The 20,372-nt window shown below is 50.6% G+C and overlaps 1 protein-coding gene across 2 annotated transcripts in view; it reads left to right on the forward strand.

Moving 5' to 3' along the window:
- Positions 1-20,142, forward strand: part of GALC (galactosylceramidase) — a 30,190-nt gene extending 10,048 nt beyond the window's left edge. Inside the window, exons 6-17 of one of the 2 annotated variants that reach the window (XM_078861331.1) lie at positions 1,451-1,489; positions 2,112-2,239; positions 2,855-3,010; positions 3,440-3,564; positions 4,669-4,796; positions 5,911-6,000; positions 6,668-6,757; positions 7,281-7,425; positions 9,039-9,219; positions 9,384-9,547; positions 18,546-18,622; positions 19,158-20,142. In XM_078861331.1, coding sequence (XP_078717457.1) covers positions 1,451-1,489; positions 2,112-2,239; positions 2,855-3,010; positions 3,440-3,564; positions 4,669-4,796; positions 5,911-6,000; positions 6,668-6,757; positions 7,281-7,425; positions 9,039-9,219; positions 9,384-9,547; positions 18,546-18,622; positions 19,158-19,301 — 1,467 coding nt within the window. In that variant the 3' untranslated portion in view covers positions 19,302-20,142. The remainder of the gene's footprint in view (positions 1-1,450; positions 1,490-2,111; positions 2,240-2,854; positions 3,011-3,439; positions 3,565-4,668; positions 4,797-5,910; positions 6,001-6,667; positions 6,758-7,280; positions 7,426-9,038; positions 9,220-9,383; positions 9,548-18,545; positions 18,623-19,157) is intronic. The other variant, XM_078861332.1, reaches the window with a different exon arrangement.
- Positions 20,143-20,372: the final 230 nt, after the last annotated feature.

Raw genomic sequence — 20,372 nt, forward strand, 5'->3', positions numbered from 1 at the left:
CTCATATGCCTCCTCATCTATGGGGCCCCGGTTTTACCGGCCTGCACTGGCCATTGTGGTGAAGTACGGTCAAATGATCCTCACAACCGTGGGGAGGCCTTCATCCAGCAGTGGATTGACAAAAGGGATGTGCTTGTTTCATTAGCTTAGCATTCAAAACTATTTGCATTTGTAGAGCATGAATATGTCGTACTGATGAAGTGGGATATGTGCATCGCAGAAGAATGAAGCTTGCATGTATATTACACATACGATTTATAACTTAGAAAGTGCTGATTGATGCTGCCTGCTAGACGTTTTGGGAGCGGGATTGCTGCGAGACTTGAGTCCTAAGCGGGCAGCCGTGGGGTCATGTCAAATCTTCGCAGACAGCTTCGCATGTTAGAGCATTCTGCGTGCACCTCCCTGGTGTCGGTGGTCTGGCGCTACGCACACTCGCGAATACTGGAGTCCAGCAGATCACAAATAGCGAATTGGTATACACTCGGTTATTCGCGTAAATGTAAAACTCGCAAATTCAAAACTCGCGCATAGCGAGGGTTTATGTATATATATATTACATACAGTAAAACCTTGGTTTGCGAGCATAATTCGTTGCGGAAACGGGTTCGTAATCCAAAGCACTCGTATATCAAAGCGAATTTCCCCATAAGAAATCATTGAAACTCAGATGATTCGTTTCACAACCCAAAAATACTGTATTCATATAAAAATGATTAATAGAAAATATCTTTTTATATTTTTATTATTTAATTTAATAATGGCTGGTGTGAGGGAGACGAGAGAGAGGAGAGGAGGGTTATTGTGTAGGACGACTTTCACTTGCAGGACAGTTACTAAAGAACAATCGCTACACTTGGACACAAAATAAAAAAATGCTTTCGCACACACACGTGGTCACAACACTATAGTAAACAGTCTACGCTCGCACGAATGTTGACTATACGAGTGAGGCACGCCGACTGAGACCGAGCATGGGAGACGATTACCCACAATCCCGCAGCGAGAGAGAACCATAGGCTCAGTTGTGATCACGTGACGCTCGGCAGACAAAGCGTATACTGTACGTACTACAGTACTCGTATTGCAAGACCTCGCTCGTTTATCAAATTAATATTTATTTAAAAAAATTTGCTCGTCTTGCAAGACACTTGCAGACCAAGTTACTCGCAATCCAAGGTTTTACTGTATGTATATTTGTGTGACTAAAATAAACCGTTCTAGACAGGAGAGAAGGTTCTGGAGCTTCATTTTGAACAGTGGCAGGGAGTTGACAGCACTGACGGCTGGGGGAGGCTCTTCCAGGTAGCATTTTATGTTTGTATAATTAGCGTATACGGGAAGAACTATAATGATACACGCATGTTCCCGTTCACGTGCCAAGAAGATTGGGACCGATTTTGGTCTACGAGTTGGTGAATCGTGCCGTGACTGCTGCCATGTTTTACAGATCTGGAATGAGAGGAAATACGACATCAATTACATAAAGGTATGCATTTGTTTAAAATGTACTTTAATGTGTGTTTAACGCCAGAGATTTAAAAAATCAAATGAAAACTGTAACAATGAAGACGATAGCAATGATAGTGATGATGATGATGATGATAATAAAAATATCCATTGCCACCAGTTGCCACTCATGGAGATGCTTCCACCAGATTTACCAAAAATATTTTTAGTAAAATGAGTGGCTGTCACGTTGGGTACAAGGTCACTTCTGTAACAGACCTATATAGCTCGGTGGGTCTTGCCTGGTAAAATTCAAAGTTTATAGCTATTATTTATATGATATCCCTAGCTGTGGAAAGTCCATCCTGGTGACCTGAGTTCAATTCCCGCTCACAGCTAGCATCGGTGGAGATTATCTGTCCCATTCATTTGGCCTCCTCTGGGTCTCCTTCATTTGCCTTAAATGGGCGCCTGGTGCAGTGTGTAGACATCAGCACTTTGGAGACAGAGGCAGCTGGGTGCAGTGTTGGCCACACAACCACCTCGTACGTGCGCCGTGCCGGCCTTAGTAGGTGCTTGCTAACAGCACATTCCCCAAAGATTTGTAGAGGTTGCACAGGGATCTTTGTTGTGCGTGTGTGCGTGCGTGCTTGCATGGCCAGGTGCTGAGGCAGACCCTGGACAAGGTCGGCCTGGGCTGGATCAAGATCATCGCAGCCGACAACAAATGGGAAATCGCGAGTGACATCCTGCATGACTCGGAGCTGGCAGATGCCATCAGCGTCATCGGGTAAATCATCATCCACGTGCCATGGCAGCGGTGGCAGCGGTGGCAGCTGCTGGTCTTCACGACGATTCGTTCCATCCGGAGCGCTGGCAGGCGTGCCTCTCGTGCATCGGGAACGCTAGGCAGTGACGGAGAAAATTAAACAAAAACTGATGGGCGGCGCAAAGACGCATCGAGAGAGACTTGGAATTACATTGAAAAACAGAAAGAGGAGCACATGGGTTAAAGAATACACGAACGTTAATGAAATCGTTGTAACTGGTAACAAAAGAAAGTGGGTTTGGGAACTTCCAATTACTTCGTTATTATTAATGATCGGTTATCGGGGATGATTACCCGTGGTCAGTAGTAATGACGAAGTGGCAGCTGAGGGATAGAATCCACTGAGGAGATGGAGCGATTAGATCAGCCCATGCACAGGTGCCAGGTAGACTACTACTACTCATTGAAGTACTCGTAAAGTCCCTCCGGTTAGCCTATACAGCCACACTAGGCGTGATGATGACGACGATGATGATGACGACAATGATGGCGATGACACGCACATGCGGCTGATCACATTCCCGGTGTGGTGTCCCTCGCCCCTGCCCCTCACCCCTCACCTCTCCCATCGCACAGCGCCCACTACCCCGGCACCAACAGCACGGTGGATGCGGTGCGCACGGGCAAGGTGCTCTGGTCCTCGGAGGACTTCAGCACGTTCAACGACGAGACGGGCGCCGGCTGCTGGGCTCGCATCCTCAACCAGAACTACGTCAATGGCAACATGACCTCGTGAGGGCACGGGGGAAGGGGGCGTGGGCATCATTGGGGGGGGTGGGCGGTACAATTTAAACAAAAAAGTACGATGTTGTGTGACGCCAGCAAGCGCTTGCCCGTGACTCTCATCTTGGGCTTTGCTGAGGTATGAGCAGTGGCACAGCGGTAAATGCACTGCTGGAACCCGGCGGACCTGAGGTCGGTTCCCACTCGTGGTACAACATCGGTGACGAATATCTCAACCGGTTCTGGGCATCCCAATTGTACCTGGTGCGGTGGTGTATAAATATCAGCACTGGGGAGACAAAGGTGGCCAGGCATGGTAAAGGCCGCCCACCCCATCGTATGCTGTGCTGACCTCAATAGGTGCTCGTTAATAGCACTTGCTCCAGCAGTCTGTTAAAGGCTACGCGGGGGCATTTTTGTCTTTGTGAACGCATGCAGCACCATCTCGTGGAACCTGGTAGCGAGTTACTACGGGTCGCTTCCGTTCGGGAGGGACGGACTCATGACGGCCGAGGAGCCCTGGAGTGGCTTCTACAGCGTCGATGGCCCCATATGGATCTCGGGTAACTGGAGCGTGTGAGAGGGGCACGGGGAGGGAGGGCAAACATTTCCACGTTCAACTCAAACACAAGACATCAGCCACTCGGGCACAAAACGCGTGCATCGTTCCCTCCGGCAATGGTGGCGCAGCAGCAACAAAGGTGGAGCGGCGCTGTAAGCGTGCACGCAACGATGGATTCTGCGATACGTGCATCGAATCACGCGCGTGTTGAGGGTCCATTATTTACATGAACTATGTACGGACTCCGGGCAACAGAGGGAGGTGCAACAATGTAATTATTGTGCCCCCTGACGTCACCAACCCCATACTGACCAGTGTGGTGTAATACGGTCAAATGACCCAAATGACGTGGGTTGAGACCCTGTTCCAGCAGTGGATTGTATTTATGAATAATATATGGAGTGAACAAATACTGTACACACGAGGCACAAAAAACAAGAAATGATACAATTATATGGTAAAATAAGACAATATAAATAGTTTACCCGAATCATGATCCTGAATCACGCGAGTTCATCAAATCGCTGGTGTCGGGACAGTCAAATCGTTGCCTGCTGAGTGGTGATGTTCTCATTTTGTGAGCCGTCCCGTCTCCCTGTCCAAGTCGATTCTGTTGAACCAAGCGATGAGAACTCAAGACACCACCATGATAGAGGAGCCTCATTTTCAAGCGTGACCTGGGTCACCAAAATTTCAAAAATCTAAAGAGATTCAATAAAGTACAGCAATGAAGAGAATGGAAATCAGAACTAAAACAATTGTGGCACATGGTAAATTGAAAATGTTACACAAACATATATCGCTGTTAAGATAATAAAGTCCCCTATAGCTAACCCGGCTCGGGCTGATTATGTTTAGATTGATCATAGAAAAATTACAATTCAGTTACGAAACATACAACAGATATAGGGCGACTATTTCGTGTAAATCATTGGGTTTTTTGCTGTTGTGTGCACATTCCCTGCGTGCAATGTCCTGTAACTGCCGCTACTGCCGGCGAACTTGGGCTGTGGTCGTCCTCGTAAAAGAGCTGCTTAGCTCGGTGGGCCCTATCAAGCTGCACTACAGTCTGAGCCTGACTCTCGTCTCTGTGTCTCCGTGCCAGCGCACACGACCCAGTTCACGAGGCCAGGCTGGCACTACCTCCAAGCGGATGGACACCTCAAGGCGGGTGGCTCCTACGTGGCCCTCACCGACGGCAACGGGAACCTCACCATCGTCATAGAAACCATGGTATTCCTGTTCCTGCTGACCCTTATTTACAAGTTCAGATACGCTTCTGCGGCTATCTGGAACGCTCTTCCAATATTAGGAATCCACTGGAGCTGTGCACTTTTAAATCATCTAGTTGAAAACGAATTTCTTTAGAACTGCTTTGTGATTAGTTTGTTGTCCTTCCTCTGCACCTCCGATTATCATGGATGGCCACGTACGATGTGAAAGAAGTTCAACATACATCTGTAGGCGTTGTTTTTTTATATTTCATTTTAAGCAACCAAAATGTTAATGTCTGCCGGTTTTAAAAAGCAATTGTCGCGTGCGACTGATGGGTAGTGAAGGTGTGATGCAGTCTTATCTGAGTCCCAAGCTTCCTGCCATCGGTTGGATGAGCCCCTATGCTGAGCGGCAGTTGATAGGATCACCCGGTTTAATCACTGGTGGTTGCTTGGATTCCAGCCCAGGATTTCATCAATGCCAGCTCAGTGGTTTGACAGGGCATTAGCTGCCTGAGCCATGCAGCCACGTCTCGCAGCCCAGTCGAATTTACTGATACAGAACTGTCCTATACTTTAATATGGCAATCAAAAGGCCGTGAATGAGTCTATAACTGCATGATGAATTTGGAGGAGTAATTAGATCGCATCTGCGACTGCCAGATGCGAGTCTGTATCTCTTTCTTGCAAAATTGTGTGTGATTGGCATTGATGGGCGATGTGAGTGATGGGGATTGCATAATCTCCTTACTGGTCCACTTATGGATGAGAGTCGCATAGAGAGACATAGATTCATGCAGAGACCCATAAACTCAGAGGTGCATAGACTCCTATAGAACTATTGTCACATAGAGACCCATAGACTCGCATAGAGACCTCTAGACTCGTGTAGAGACACATACCATGCGATACAATGCGAGTGATGCATTGCACTTCTCACCGCAGTCGCAATTAGGCTGCATAATTCCCCAGGTGTGGAGGGGGTAACCGCACCTGCCTTGTGTAGCTCTCGCGCGGTTAGGTCGCCAGGTCCAGTGTCTCCGAGATCACGAGAAGCCAGATCATTGCTGCGTCGGATCTGCGGTACTGCGGCTTGAGCTCGCGCGAGCGTCAATGCCGCTTTGTCTTCACAGACACACAACCACTCGGTGTGCATCCGCCCGCCGCTGCCGCCCTTCACCGTCTCGCCGCAGAACGTCACCTTCAGGCTCACCGGCTCCTTCGTGAGTCGCTGCACATCCGTCGTCTTATCAGCTAAAGGACCGCCCGGCCTCAGTAGTCTTTTGTCAAGGGGGTCTCGCGTTTGTTTGGCCTGTTTTATATTCAGAGGAGCGTTTCGTGTGCGGGAGGAAACTCACCACTCGCACAAGGAGATGGCGCTTGAAGAAGTCGGCACAAGTGGGGGTTCACAAACCTCCTTGCCGTACAACCATCTTCTGGCCACCACCTCACGGCACAGTGGGAGTTTAACAAATATATTGGCGATCCACCAACCCTTGCCGCATTCCGGAGTGCTGGGTCACGGGTGTGCGCCCCCGTGCCTGACTCAGCAGTGTGCCTCGTCTGTAAGCTGCGTAAAATATTCTTTAAATTGTTTACGTGAAGGGACAAATATGGGAAGGAAGCGTATTTTATGCGTATTTATTTGACTACAATGGGTCTCGATTTCGAGAGCAGGACAGCAGCAGAGACCTTTGTTTACGTTCCACTGAGTCCAGACGTCCGCCCTGACAAGCACCGACTTCTGTTTCATTTGCCTGGGTGGCTGGCCATTGCACAAGCGGTGCAGAGAAAATCAAACGCATGCAGTGCGCACCCTAACCCCACACCACCGTGCGTGGATTCCAATTCACGTTGTTCGATGTGGATGCCTTTACCTGGTTCTTGCAGGCCCACGTGGCGAGCCTGCAGGTGTGGCACTCGCGCCTCGACTTCACGGGGATGCCCAGCGTGCTCTTCCAGCCCCTCCCGCCCATCAAGGTAACTCGCCCACGCGTGCCTAGATTGGGGAGTTGTTGCAATTATCGACCCAAGAAAGTTGACTGTCCCAGGCCAGGACGCGTTTCATTCACGAGCCTCCATCCTCGAGCACACATTCTGCCATGTCTGTGCGGTGTTGAGTAGTAACATGGCAGTCATGCCATTCATTTATCCAAGTTATCCTCACTCAAGACTCATTCAGGAGAGGTCTTGCTATGTTGAGATGTTTGGCCAATCCCGTTATTGAGAGTGTGGCATCTGGGAGGAAACCGTATCCTACTCGGTGAAAACTCAGGCATACGAGGAGGCGGTAACACAATCTAAGCTCCACACATGGATTCAATATTCCATTGCCGAACCGCCCGTCGTCCTGGCCCCATCAGGCGAGAGCCCTGTGGTCGATCCCGCTTTGGGAACCGAGTTGTCGTGATGGCGGAGTGGCCCCCCTGCGCCGCTACCATAGAGAAGCTCGACCGAAGCGAGAGCCGCACTTTTTCTGGTGTCGTCCCCCGTGCGACGCAAGGTGGACAAGGGCAGCTTCACCCTGAGCCTGGACGTGGACGAGGTGTACACGTTCACTACGCTCCTCACCGGCAACCGCGGCTCCTACCCCAGGCCCCCGGCCTCCCAGCCGTTCCCGTCTATCTACAACGACTCCTTTGACGTCGGTGAGTTCACAAACGAAATGGCAAAAACCTCGACACATTCCGGCTGAAACGCTGCCCAGAAAAGGACGAGACGTGTATTCGGCATCGTTTAGGGCAATGGCCCTTTATCACGTGCACCGCTGCCAATGCAGAGTAAAACACTCATTTAACACCGTAGGCTTTCGCGACCAATATTACCCATAATAGAGGTTTTTTTTGGGTTAGATTGCATAAATATAAATATGTCGAAATATAAAGGACGAAACGTCGTACTCGAAATGTAAATGTTGTGTACGGGACTGCTGTCACAGTCCTGTACCAAATGCACACCAGCCACTGCAGCACAGACCTTCAGGCCATGCTCCCACCTCCATATGAGAGACGCCGTGCCGCCCGATTCTGCACAACTCTGCCAAACCACGCCCTTGCCCCCCCAGTTGCCAGAACATTGCTCCCTGTGTATAAGCTTCCCTACACTTTGCTGCTCGGATATGGAGCTGCCTCCCTGAACACATTGTTGGCAAGATCACCAATTCTGGTCTTCAAATGCCAAGCACATGGACTTCTCCTAACTTCACCACACGCATTGTAGGAGTGAGTCTTTGAGCTGCAGTTAATCAATTATTATGCCGATTAGATTGTAATCATGTCTGATATGGCTGTTGTCTAGTAATGAGTTGGCAAGTTTTGTTTACGTGACAAACATTACTAATTGTCTGTGTCAGGTGGTGGCTGGTTTAACGACGTAATTATATTTACATGATCTAACCCAAAAAAAAATTCTTATGGTTAAAAATAAATGTTTGTGAACAAGTGTTAGTCGATCGACAAGTCGCATGTGGAGGGGTAAAGTGTGGGTACTTGCCCCTCTTGCAAGTTGTCCGGCTGGTGTGAAAGAGTAGGGCAGAATACCCTGCAGAGGAGAGGCTCTCTAGAACTATTCTACCCTCTCGCGTATGGCGACACGTTCAGCAGCTTGAAGGCCTACGTCGAGGTCCGCTGGCCACGGCGAGAGAGCGCCAGGAGAGAGTTCGTGTCATTGCTACTCGTGGAGGCCCTTCCGCCAGCAGTGATGGAACAGGGCTGCATCTTCACCTTCATTCACTCGACTTCCTCTAGAGATTTTCCTCCAGTGGAGCAAGGCAGGGAAGCATCTTTACCGTTTATCAAGCGTGAGCCCAAGCACGATTTCATTTAAGCGGGTGAGGTAAAAAATACGTATATCTTTTTTTAAAACAACCCCCTGCATCGGAAAGTACTTGAGGGTTGTATGGGGAATCCAGTTTTCCTGCGGAATTAGATTCACAGCAAACATTGTGGAACACAGTGTTACTTCACAAACTGCAGTGTTTCATTGGATTACTCTGCCAACTCAATTTTTAAAATATATTTTTCGAAGATTGCATTGACTTAAGTCTTTTTGCACAAATACTAAAAAAGCAAGACGCTCCTGCAGAGGTTTTCACGGCTCTCCGATGTTTTACGGTTTTGCCACTGCATGCTGTTCGGCACGATGCCTGACATTTCACTCTTTGTTCTGGGAGCTTCTTTGGGAAATAAAGAATACATAATGCAAAAAAAATGTTTTTTTTCCCCTAATTTTTACTGCTTTCCCACAATCCCCACCCTACAAGCTACTCCTCCGTTCAGCGAGGCACCAAATTTCGCCGACCAGACGGGCGTCTTTGAACTGTTCCGGAACTTGTCCGATCCGGGGCCGCACGTGTTCACGATGCGTCAGGTGATCACCACCCGACCAATCACCTGGGCCGAGGATGCCAAACAGCCAATCACGGTCATCGGAAATCACAACTGGTATGAGCGTGAGAACCCACCCGCCGCCGATCGCCACGGTTATTCATTTATTCGTTTGTCCATGTTCAGTTTGGAACGGCGTTTCGACAAAAACTATTTCCGCTTGCACTTTGGATGGACGGCCGTTAATCGTGTACGTTGCCGCTGCGTGTGACTGTGTGCAGGAGCGATGTGCTGGTGTCATGTGACGTGTTTATGGAGGATGCCGAGCAGGGAGGAGTTTTTATCGCCGGGCGGGTGAACAAGGCCGGCAATGATATCTCATTCGCCCGGGGGGTCTTCTTCTGGATTTTCGAAAATGGAACATTCGCCCTCACCAATGACCTAGGTGACACGTCAAGCCCAGTGCTGGGTTTTTTGGAGCAAAGCTTTCAGTTTTTCTTTTGTTTTGTATCTCCAAATGAGTTGGCTTTCATTACCTAGAGCACGGGCAAAATCTACCATATAAACACCCCCACCCCCTCCACAGTTGTGTGTTATTTTGCCCGCGAGATATATTTGTGAGGGGAAAAAAAGACCGTTAGGGTTAGATTTACTTGTAATCTAGTGTGCACATTGATCTGTAGCAAATGGTGAGGCTGTCAAGGTCGCAGGTCAAAGTGGATATGGCGCCAATTTTCTTTTTAGTGGATACTTTGTAATGGTCTTTTCCAATCATTTTCGAAGAAGCAAGGTCACGCTCAATGTGAAGATTTACACCGTAATGGTGAGTGCACTGATCCAACGGCAATGGGAAGGAACAGGATAACAGCCCACACAATGCTTGCGGGCAACAACAACAACAACAAAAACGTAATTTCTGTACATAACTAATTCTACGTGCAAAACCTGGGTTAGAGATTGTTACCTTTCTACGTAGTATTGGTAGTTGTGAATATTCAGATTTGGGTTCTGACACTGGAACATCTTTCAGTTGATGGTAAATGGTTGAGACTAATGACGGAGAGTAATGCGCTCTAAAGGATATTAGCCGTGGAGATGAAACGATTAAAATCCGCCTGTGTTGCCAATGCTAGGTAGAATGTTGCATCGTAGGACGGCGAAAGTTCAGTTAATTTAGTTGGTATAGCCCTGTGAGCCATGCGGCTCTTGAATTGGGTGCAACCGCAACTAACAAAACATGAACAAGGAACATCTTAAAGTGACTACACGTGTAATGCGGGCGTAAGCGACCTTCCGGATGTGACGTCACGGGGGGGTGGAGTCATGTGACGTGGGTGGAAGGTTCGGGTCCTTAAGCGGGTAAACCGGAAGGGGAAGTCAGTCGGGGTGTGAGCGGAAAAGAGTGAGGCCACGCGGGCGGGTGAGAAGAGGGGGGGCACCGACGGCCATCGGGAGCCAACCCCGAAGACAAGAGGAAGCTGCGGAGTGGTGTGCAGCTGCAGAGGAGACAGCCAGAAGGGCTGCGTGTTAGAGGCAGCGGTGTGGCTGCCAGGAGGAGCTGCGGAGAGAGAGAGAGACAGCACGAGGCTGTCAGAGCTGCGGAGGGAGAGAGGGAGACAGCACGAGGCTGTCAGAGCTGTGGAGAGAGAGGAGTTGCAGCGAGTACAGCCAAGGGGGGCTGTGTGAGAGAAACAGCAGCGGGGCTGCTGTTGTGGATCGGGCCGACATTGGAGTCAGCACCGTGGAGAAGCTACAGAGTAGAGAGACAGCCGTGTGGGTGTACAGCACGAACCGAATAAAGGACACTGAGCCAGACATCGTGGTCCAGTCGTTTATTACACTGGTGTCGGAAGTGCAACGGCATGTCGAAACAAGTGAGGAAGAAAGTTACTCCGGCGCCTGCATCGGCTTCTTCGTCCGACGACGACGAACTCCCTCCAACCACGGATCCTGTTGGGGTGGTGGAGGAGAGCCCGGCTGAGGCGACCACGGGAACGGGAGTGGAGGATGTTGGCGCGGTGGCGGGTCCGTCGACATCATCAGACGCGGATCAACGATGGCAAGCGATGGCGGTACAACTGGAGGCACTTAAGGACGTCCTGGCGCATCTATGCCATCTCGTCGTGCCAGGGACGATGGATGATGCAATTGGTGCTCCGCGGGCCGCCACGTTGCCTGTCCTGCCGCCGCCATTGCCCACGCGGCAAGAGGCCGCCATTTTGCGCGCTCCGTGGCGCCAAACCGCCATCTTGGCCACGCCGCGGGCCGACGCCATTTTGAATTTGCCATCACAACCACCACCATTGGAAGACGGAGGGAAGAGGAGTCGGAGTCGCCACCTTACAACGGTTAAAGAATTTTCCGTCGGTGGGGACTGGAGCGCGTTCGCCTGCCGCTTCTTGGCGGCGGTACGCACAGCAAGATGGACCGATGCGGAGGCTTTGGAGGTGTTGCCGACTCTCCTGGACGACGAATCTGTCCGATTCTTCCGTTCCATAACGACCGATAAGAAGGCAACTTTACGTGGTGTTTTTCAAGAAATGGCCGATGCTTATGAGCCACCAGATGATGCGCATCGGCGATTCGCTCAACGACAACGAGCACCAGAGGAGTCGCCCGTGGCGTTCAGGGGTGCGGTGCTGGAGCTGGCCATGGCAGCTTATCCTGAGATGCCACAGGACCTGCTCGAGCCTCTCATATTAGGGAAAATGTTGGAGCTGTCTCGGGATCTAGGGATCCCCATGCCTGTGTGTGGGCATGAGAAGCTAACTTCCCGGACGGCTGCTAAGTGTCTCGATGCGCAATTCAACCTCCGTCGCTGGAAACAAGTGACGGCGTGGACGGGGGGGCCCGTCAAAGAAGGGGATGCGCTGGGGTGGAACCCTGCGCAGGCTGTCTATGTTCCGGATGACCGGGGCCCTCAACAACTGACGGCCGCCTCCGCTCCATGGACGGGACGCGGCGGGCCGAGACCGCGCGCGGCGCTACCAGAACGGGGCCGTCAGGAGGCGAGGCCTGCGCTTCGGCGCAACGAGGCCGAATGTTTCCGCTGCGGGCGTAGGGGCCACTACGCCAGAGACTGCTGGGCCCGCTTCCCGGCTCCGCCGCAGCAGGAGGCCTCGGCACCGGTCAAGTCGGCTAAAGATCCTCCGAAACAGGCATGTCGGCACGCACCAGACACTCGGCAAGGCTTTACACCTCACCCATCACCGTCGTTGCGCCATCCTAACGTTGTGGTTAAAGCACGCCCTTCGACGGGGCCTTGTCGCTCGGTCACGCAGTGGCGCAAGTTGGCACGGAGAGTCGTCGCGGCCGCTACGGGCTCGTCCACTGTACCGGGGTCTATACAAGGGGTGGACGTACGCATTTTGGTCGACTCCGGCGCGTCTGCGACTATTATTTCGGATGTCATTTTCCATCTGTTGGGCATCCCGCCGGGGGCTGTGCGTCCGGTTTATGGGTCGTGCGTCGCTGCGAACGGGGGTAGCATGGGTATCGTGGGTCAGGTGGATGCTAAGATATCTATTGGGGATGTGTCGGCCTCGGGTGTTGTGTTGATATCGAGATCTTTGGCGGTTCCTTGTTTGTTAGGCACCGATTTTTTGGCTAAGATGCCCATTTTGATCAAAATCAATGAGAATTGTATTGAACTGCCGGGGGGCCGTCAAATCTCGTTTCTGCCGTCGCCCTGGGGGCGACCTGCTTCGGCCGTACAAGTGCAGGCGCTGTCCGTCGCATCTGTGGACATCCCACCTGGTACACAGATGCTTATACCCTTGCGGTATCGGAAGCCCCTGCCTGATCGGCTACGAGCAGTAGGGGTCTTGTTGTCGCCGTCCGCCACGATAACAACCGGGTTGGCGTTAGTGGGGGCACAGACCATCGTCCGGCCGGATCAATTACCGTTTTTACAGGTGCTTAATGCGGGGGGAGAAAACGTCCGTGTCCCGGCCGGTACGGTTGTGGCACATGCCACTACGGCATTTGCGACCCATGATTGTCCACATAGCCGGGGAGTTGTTGCTGGGGTTTCCGAGCCAAGGAGTTCGGATGATCGTTGGGTTGCTCATTTATGTGACGAAAATTCTTCCCTGTCCATGGAGCAACGTGGTGCGCTGCGTAAATTGTTGTTGACATATTCCGATGTGTTCAGCTCCGATGATTTGGATTTGGGCCGCACTTCGTTGCTTTACCATCACATTGAGACGGGCGATGCTGCCCCTATTCGATTAAATTCGCATCGGATGAGTCCTGCGGAGCGAGAACACGTACGGGGGGCAGTGGAAGACATGTTGGCTGCGGACATTATATCGCCATCTAACAGCCCATGGGGCGCTCCAGTCGTCTTGGTTAAGAAGAAGGATGGCAAATTGCGATTTTGTGTTGATTTCCGCAAATTGAATAAGATATCGGTGGCAGATGCGTACCCCCTGCCGCGTATGGATGACTCCCTCGACGCATTGTCGGGGGCTAAGTTCTTTTCCACACTGGACCTCTCTTCGGGATTTTGGCAGCTTCCCCTTGACGAGTCCTCACGGGAGAAAACCGCATTCCGTACGCCGCAGGGGTTATTTCAATTCAACTGTCTCCCGATGGGATTGAATGCGGCCCCTGCTACATTTCAAAGATTGATGGAGCTCGTTTTGACGGGGTTGCAGTGGGAGACGTGTCTTATATATTTGGACGATATTATTGTCTTCAGCCGCACATTTGATGAACATTTGACGCGGCTGGAGACAGTGTTCACGAGGATGCGTTCTGCCAAATTGAAATTCAAACCAAAGAAATGTCACCTACTGCAACGGTCCGTCCGCTATTTGGGGCACATTGTGAGTGCTGAGGGAGTGTCCACGGATCCGGAAAAGACGGCGTGCGTCCGGGATTGGCCGACTCCGGCCACCGTGGGGGATGTTCGGCGGTTTTTGGGATTTGCCTCGTATTACCGAAGATTTGTGCCGGGTTTTGCGACGATTGCGAGGCCCTTGCATCTCCTTACGGGTAAAGGACGGAAGTTTGTTTGGGGACAGCCGGAGGAGGCGGCCTTTCGGAGTCTGCGTGATCTATTGGCCACGGCCCCAACATTGGATTATCCCGATTTCGATCACCCATTCATTCTTGATACGGACGCGAGTGACACAGGTATTGGGGCGGTGTTATCACAGTCTAAAGGGGGTGTAGAGCGTGTCGTGGCGTATGGTAGCCGAGTCTTGTCTCCTGCGGAAACCCGCTACTGTGTCACTCGCAGAGAACTATTGGCGGTTGTTTTTTTCCTACGGCAATTTCGACCATACCTCTACGGTCGTTCTTTTATTGTGCGTACGGATCATGCGGCCTTGCAATATGCCCTTAAAATTGACCAGCCATCCGGACAGTTGGCACGTTGGTTGGACACGCTACAGGAATTTTCCTTCCAAATTCAACATCGGAAGGGAGTGCGCCATGCGAACGCTGACGCACTTTCCAGATTACCGCGGCGCGCCCCTTGTAAATGTGAGTCGGGGACGCATAGGTGTTCGCCGATTCCAAACCCCCCTCAGCCGCTTACGTTGGCCGTCGAGAAGTCGGACACTCCGATGGAACCGGGACCGGCTGACGGGGTTTTGAATCTGCCGCGGTCTGTCTGGATCCGGGAACAGATGATGGATGAGTCATTGGTGTCCTTGCGGAAGCGGTCTGCTAGGGACAATGGGAGTCCGAGTACGGCTATGGGGCCGCAAACCGCTCTCCGAGATGGTCTGCTTATGTGGCGGGAGGGGTTCCAGGAACGTTGGCGCCTGGTGGTACCAACGTCCTTGCGATTCGAGTTGATTAGAACCCTCCATTGTGACACTCTCTTACATTTAGGGGTGCAGAAGACCTTGTTGACGTTGCAACGTCATTATTTTTGGCACGGCATGGCGACAGATGTCGTAGGGCACGTGCGCGCGTGCCCTGCGTGTGCACGACGTAAGCCGCCGAAACATCCTTACGTGCCGCCTCTCCAGTCGATTCAGGTGTCTCGAGTCAATGAATTGGTGGCACTGGACATATTGGGACCTTTTCCACCATCGGCGAGGGGTAATAAATATTTGCTGGTAGGGGTTGAGTACCTCTCCCGTTGGCCGATGGCCTGGCCGTTGCCCGATCAGTCGGCCGCAGCCATTACCGACGCCTTTTTGTTTGGGTATATTATGGATAAGGGGGCGCCTGAGAGACTCCTCACGGACCAGGGCAGGAATTTCTCTTCTAAATTATTGGCGGAAGTGTGCGCGGGCCTTGGGACTAAGAAAGTACGGACATCCCCATACCATCCGCAGACGGATGGTATGGTTGAACGGCTGAACAGGACATTGTCTGCCATGCTTTGCCATACCGTGAGTGAACAACAATCAGATTGGGATCTGCACATCCCCGGGGTGCTTTCGGCGTACAGGATGACGCCTCATGCGGCTACAGGATATTCGCCGTTTTACCTTATGTATGGTCGGGAAAACGTGCCGCCGGTGGATGTGCAATTGGGAACTGGGGTGAAGGGACCTCGTAAACCACTTCCTGAATACATTCAGGACACGGTTCGCCGAGTCACGGAGGCGCGGGAGAATGCCCGCGTGGCTACGGCCAAAGCCCAGGCCCGGAACGAGCGATATGCGCGACGGTCTGAGGGGGAGTGCCCTTGGAAGGTTGGGGACCTAGCCTGGCTTCATTGTCCACAGGTACGTCCGGGGACCTCGCCGAAATTGCACAAACCCTGGCATGGTCCCGTACGCCTCATTGCGGTTCCCAACCCACAGTCAGCACGCGTCCAGATTGGGTCTCGTCGCTGGGTTGTGCATACGTCGCGCTTGAAACCATATGTTGCTCCCTTACATGATGCGTCATCCCCCAATGTTGCCTTGCCGGGGTCTGTTGCTGCTGACTCTCCCCTGCCTGCGTCCATTGATCTTGCTAGAGCGCCTGTCGTACCTGTTCCAGACAGGCCGGCCGTGACATTGCGGGGGACGAGGGGCCCTGCTCGGAGGACGCCTGCCAGGTCTGCGGGACCTTCGAGCCCTGCAGCCCTTCCGACCCAGCTGCGGGCACGGTCACAGGACAGGCCCAAGACTAACTCTTTAGGGACACGGGACGTCGGTGGACTTCCAGCTGCGACAGGGGGATTACCCCCTGTCATTCCTCGACTTTCATCGCGTTCCCGTTCTGCGAGTGGGCCGCCGACCGTCCGGGACGGGCCGGCGACCCGCACACGTTCCAAATCGCTTACGTTTCGTTGATTGTTGCTGTCTTGTTATTTTTTTTCTTACAGTTGTATTTATTGCATGCTTTTTGTACGTTCGTTGATGTTAATTGCGTTGTTGTTGTTGTTCTTGCTGTTACATTGTATGCTTAGTGTCCTTTAGGGGGGGAAGCTCGGTTCGCCGCATTACGATTTGCTATTGGTCAGCCGAGGTCGGCTGGGATTTTTCTACGGGGGAGGGTGGTGTAATGCGGGCGTAAGCGACCTTCCGGATGTGACGTCACGGGGGGGTGGAGTCATGTGACGTGGGTGGAAGGTTCGGGTCCTTAAGCGGGTAAACCGGAAGGGGAAGTCAGTCGGGGTGTGAGCGGAAAAGAGTGAGGCCACGCGGGCGGGTGAGAAGAGGGGGGGCACCGACGGCCATCGGGAGCCAACCCCGAAGACAAGAGGAAGCTGCGGAGTGGTGTGCAGCTGCAGAGGAGACAGCCAGAAGGGCTGCGTGTTAGAGGCAGCGGTGTGGCTGCCAGGAGGAGCTGCGGAGAGAGAGAGAGACAGCACGAGGCTGTCAGAGCTGTGGAGAGAGAGGAGTTGCAGCGAGTACAGCCAAGGGGGGCTGTGTGAGAGAAACAGCAGCGGGGCTGCTGTTGTGGATCGGGCCGACATTGGAGTCAGCACCGTGGAGAAGCTACAGAGTAGAGAGACAGCCGTGTGGGTGTACAGCACGAACCGAATAAAGGACACTGAGCCAGACATCGTGGTCCAGTCGTTTATTACACACGCAACAGAAAAATCCAGGAAAAAACAGCAAAGTCTTCCAGAAAAAGCACCGTATATCAATGCTGTGTGCAAAAATCCCAGTGGGGTGCAAGTCAAACAATAACAACCATAAGACAATTTAGATTAAAGTTATCAATCTAACTCTGTACTACAACAAACATAGCTAAACCAAAACTTTTCGAAATCACCAAAATAAAGCTATGAAAACAATGTAACAGTGATCATAGGAACTGTGATTCAAATTTAACAATAAACGATATACATAACATGTACGACCAAACTTTGCAGCCATAGCTGGCAGCATGAGTCACTCTATAACAGCAGGAGTATCAGTAAGAGTATCAACATTTTTCAATGCACCTTTACAGATCAGCACACTATAATCAAAACTCAAGATCATACTTTGCAGCGGTCATCTGGAGCGATACATTTGATTTCAGGCCACTGAATAGCAGAGGCGGGCGACAGCTTGTGCCTTTATCCCATGGTGAATGTATCATGGCCGATGGTGACTGTACTTGTGCAATTTGTACTTGTGTAGTGAGTTCAACTGAGTCGCAGACGTCGACTTGGAGGCAACATATTTATTTAACTCCAACACACGGGGTAACTGCTCCCTTAACAGAATAACAACCTGTGGTGGTGACCACCAGGCTAATTACACTAATTACAACGTGACTAGCTGCTACGGACCGGGACCAACAGCTCGGGTCCAGGTCCACGTGTTGGAGACTCGGTAGAACGTAGACGAAGGTTTCTTCCAGGGTGAACAACAACCCTGGTTCCTCTCGGGACCCGGCTTATATTCTCTGCGGCGTGGCTGGCTCCGCCCTTGGCCACGACCACCTTCCAGAATCTTCGGGAAGGATCTGGATGCCAACCACATGACCACCCCTAGTCGCCACTTGGGGCCCCTTTGTAGACTTAACTGGTCACGTGTCCTCCCGGGTCAACCAGAGTGCCACGGCCTTTAGTAACCTCATTCCTACGGCCGGCACTCCCACACCCTGTCCTGTAGGGTTGGCACTTGCACGCCAAGCGTGGTGTCATCCAACGCTATCAATCAGCGCTCACCGGGCCCCTCTAGGGCCGGTACTACACCCACACCCTTGTGGTGTCCGCGATGTCATTACACCGCACGCCGTGCCTCTCTAGAGCCGGCACTGGACAGTGACATCCCGCGATGGCACTATACTTGTATACTTAATTTATGTTTATTTTTAGCGACTTGCTTCTTGTTTCTCTATCTTGCTTTTATATCGGTTTTTTTTGCATTATTGATGTAACTCGCTGACCCGCCCTTATTGGACATCTGTGAAAAAGAGATTCATAGCTTATCGGATAATTAAAGATTCTAATTATGACCGGAATACACTGGGATACTCGTGCATGGTCCGTGGTGTCACCGATGCCTCTAATTGTGTTTGCGACTGCCTCATGTTCTCCCTGCCCACAGCTGGGAGGTTCGTGTTGATGTCAGGGACTGCCCCGACCAAGCCCTGGACGTGGTACACGATGACCCTCTCACTGCAGGTGAGGCCTGGAGGCGAGTCCGTCGCTGGGGACATGTCCAAAAAGTGTACGCGCCTCCGGGGATGTATGCACTGACCCTAAAGTGGTTGCGTGTGGTGTTTTTAAAACAGAGGTATTGTGTACGACTAGGAGTGGGGATGCAATGTGTTTCCCATGTGTTATTTTGAAATCGGGTTTAAGCATTTCTCACAACTGTACAGCGGACTTCCCCTTTTCCTCTCTCTTTGACATTCTTTCTTCGATGTTAGGTTTCAGTCAGGAGTGGTGTGTGCACATCACTGTATCACTTCATTGATGAGTTGAGACTTTTCTGAGATTAACTATGAACAATGACAAATGTTTCGATGATATGGAGAGATAACCATAGTTTATTTTGTGTTATTGTATTTGTAGGTTCTTTTTATGTAGTATTTGTAGATCGATAGTAATTAGTTTCACACGTTAACACCGTTTTGCATGCGCTCCAAGATGTAACGGCATGTGAAGCGTGGTAAAATGATTCGATGATGATGATGGTGATAATGTTTTTTGCCAGGGTGACAGCGTGGTGGCCGTGGTTGAAAATCAGCTGGTGATGACACAGGAGAAGATTATTATGCCAACAAGAGGCTGGGTTGCAATTGGAACGCACACATTCCAGAATGCACAGTTTGACAACTTTTATGTGCAGGGCAACTGAAACGGCGTTTTCCCAGGGCGGAAGTGATGCTGGGCTGGTCTTAGATCATAAAATGGTTGTCTAACCAGAGAATCCTGTTATGTTGACAAGTATGACATGGGGGATAATTTTTAAGTAACTCGCAAATAACCAAATTTTTGTAAATTGCTCAGGATACGGGCGATCGACAGGAATTAAATGTTATGCTACATTTCCTCTCATGAAGCGGATGTGTACATGCATTGTATTGATGCATGGAATTTGTGTCGTACCATGTTCTACGTAAAATAGGGTTCGCAGCGCAAATGGACAACAGCATGTATGGCTTTCAAGCCACTGGCAGAGATAGACCGACCAACACATGCAGATTATGGAAGACTTGCGAGGCTTAAGGACAAATCAATTGCATTATGCCTCCTCTACTTCATCAAACTGGCATTTCATCCAAATTGTACTTGGGCTGCATAATAAGCAAGCTAAGGTAGCACTAACGCTTACCTGGCCAATCGGTTATATTACAAAGTAACATTTTACTTCAATTAAAAACTGTAAATGATTTTATTGTTTTCAGTGGCGTGTTTTTTTACAAATTCACCTGACTTTGGTGGTTTTTTTTATATAAATGGTGATGTTGATTAATATATATTTGTGAGTTTTATGTACAACACATATTTCACAGGTGAATTATCTTTCATGAATGTCGAACCATTCTGTCTTAAGGTATGGCCGTGGATTCAGGGATGGTGAATTTTGCGTTTAAGTTGCACAAATTATTAAAGGAAATTTTGTAAGGTTGTGAGATTGTTTTTGAGGTTTAATTATTTTGCCTGCCTTGCCAATATGAATAAAATTGTAAAATGAATTATCACATTCTGTCATTGTTACTTTCCTGTACCATTAAGCCCAGCCAGTGTACATTTTACATTTTTTGGCTCTGTACTCAATTTTTTTAATCCCAAACAAATGTCAAATTACAAATACGCATAATGTAAAGGTTCATAAAGCAAACGTCTAAAACTAGAAGCTGATTATAAATCAAAGAAAACTGCAACCTGTACCAGTCAATAAAACATATTTTAGAAATTAAGCATT

This window comes from Lampetra fluviatilis, chromosome 12 (genome assembly GCF_964198595.1).
Source record: "Lampetra fluviatilis chromosome 12, kcLamFluv1.1, whole genome shotgun sequence".
Lineage (NCBI taxonomy): Eukaryota > Metazoa > Chordata > Hyperoartia > Petromyzontiformes > Petromyzontidae > Lampetra > Lampetra fluviatilis.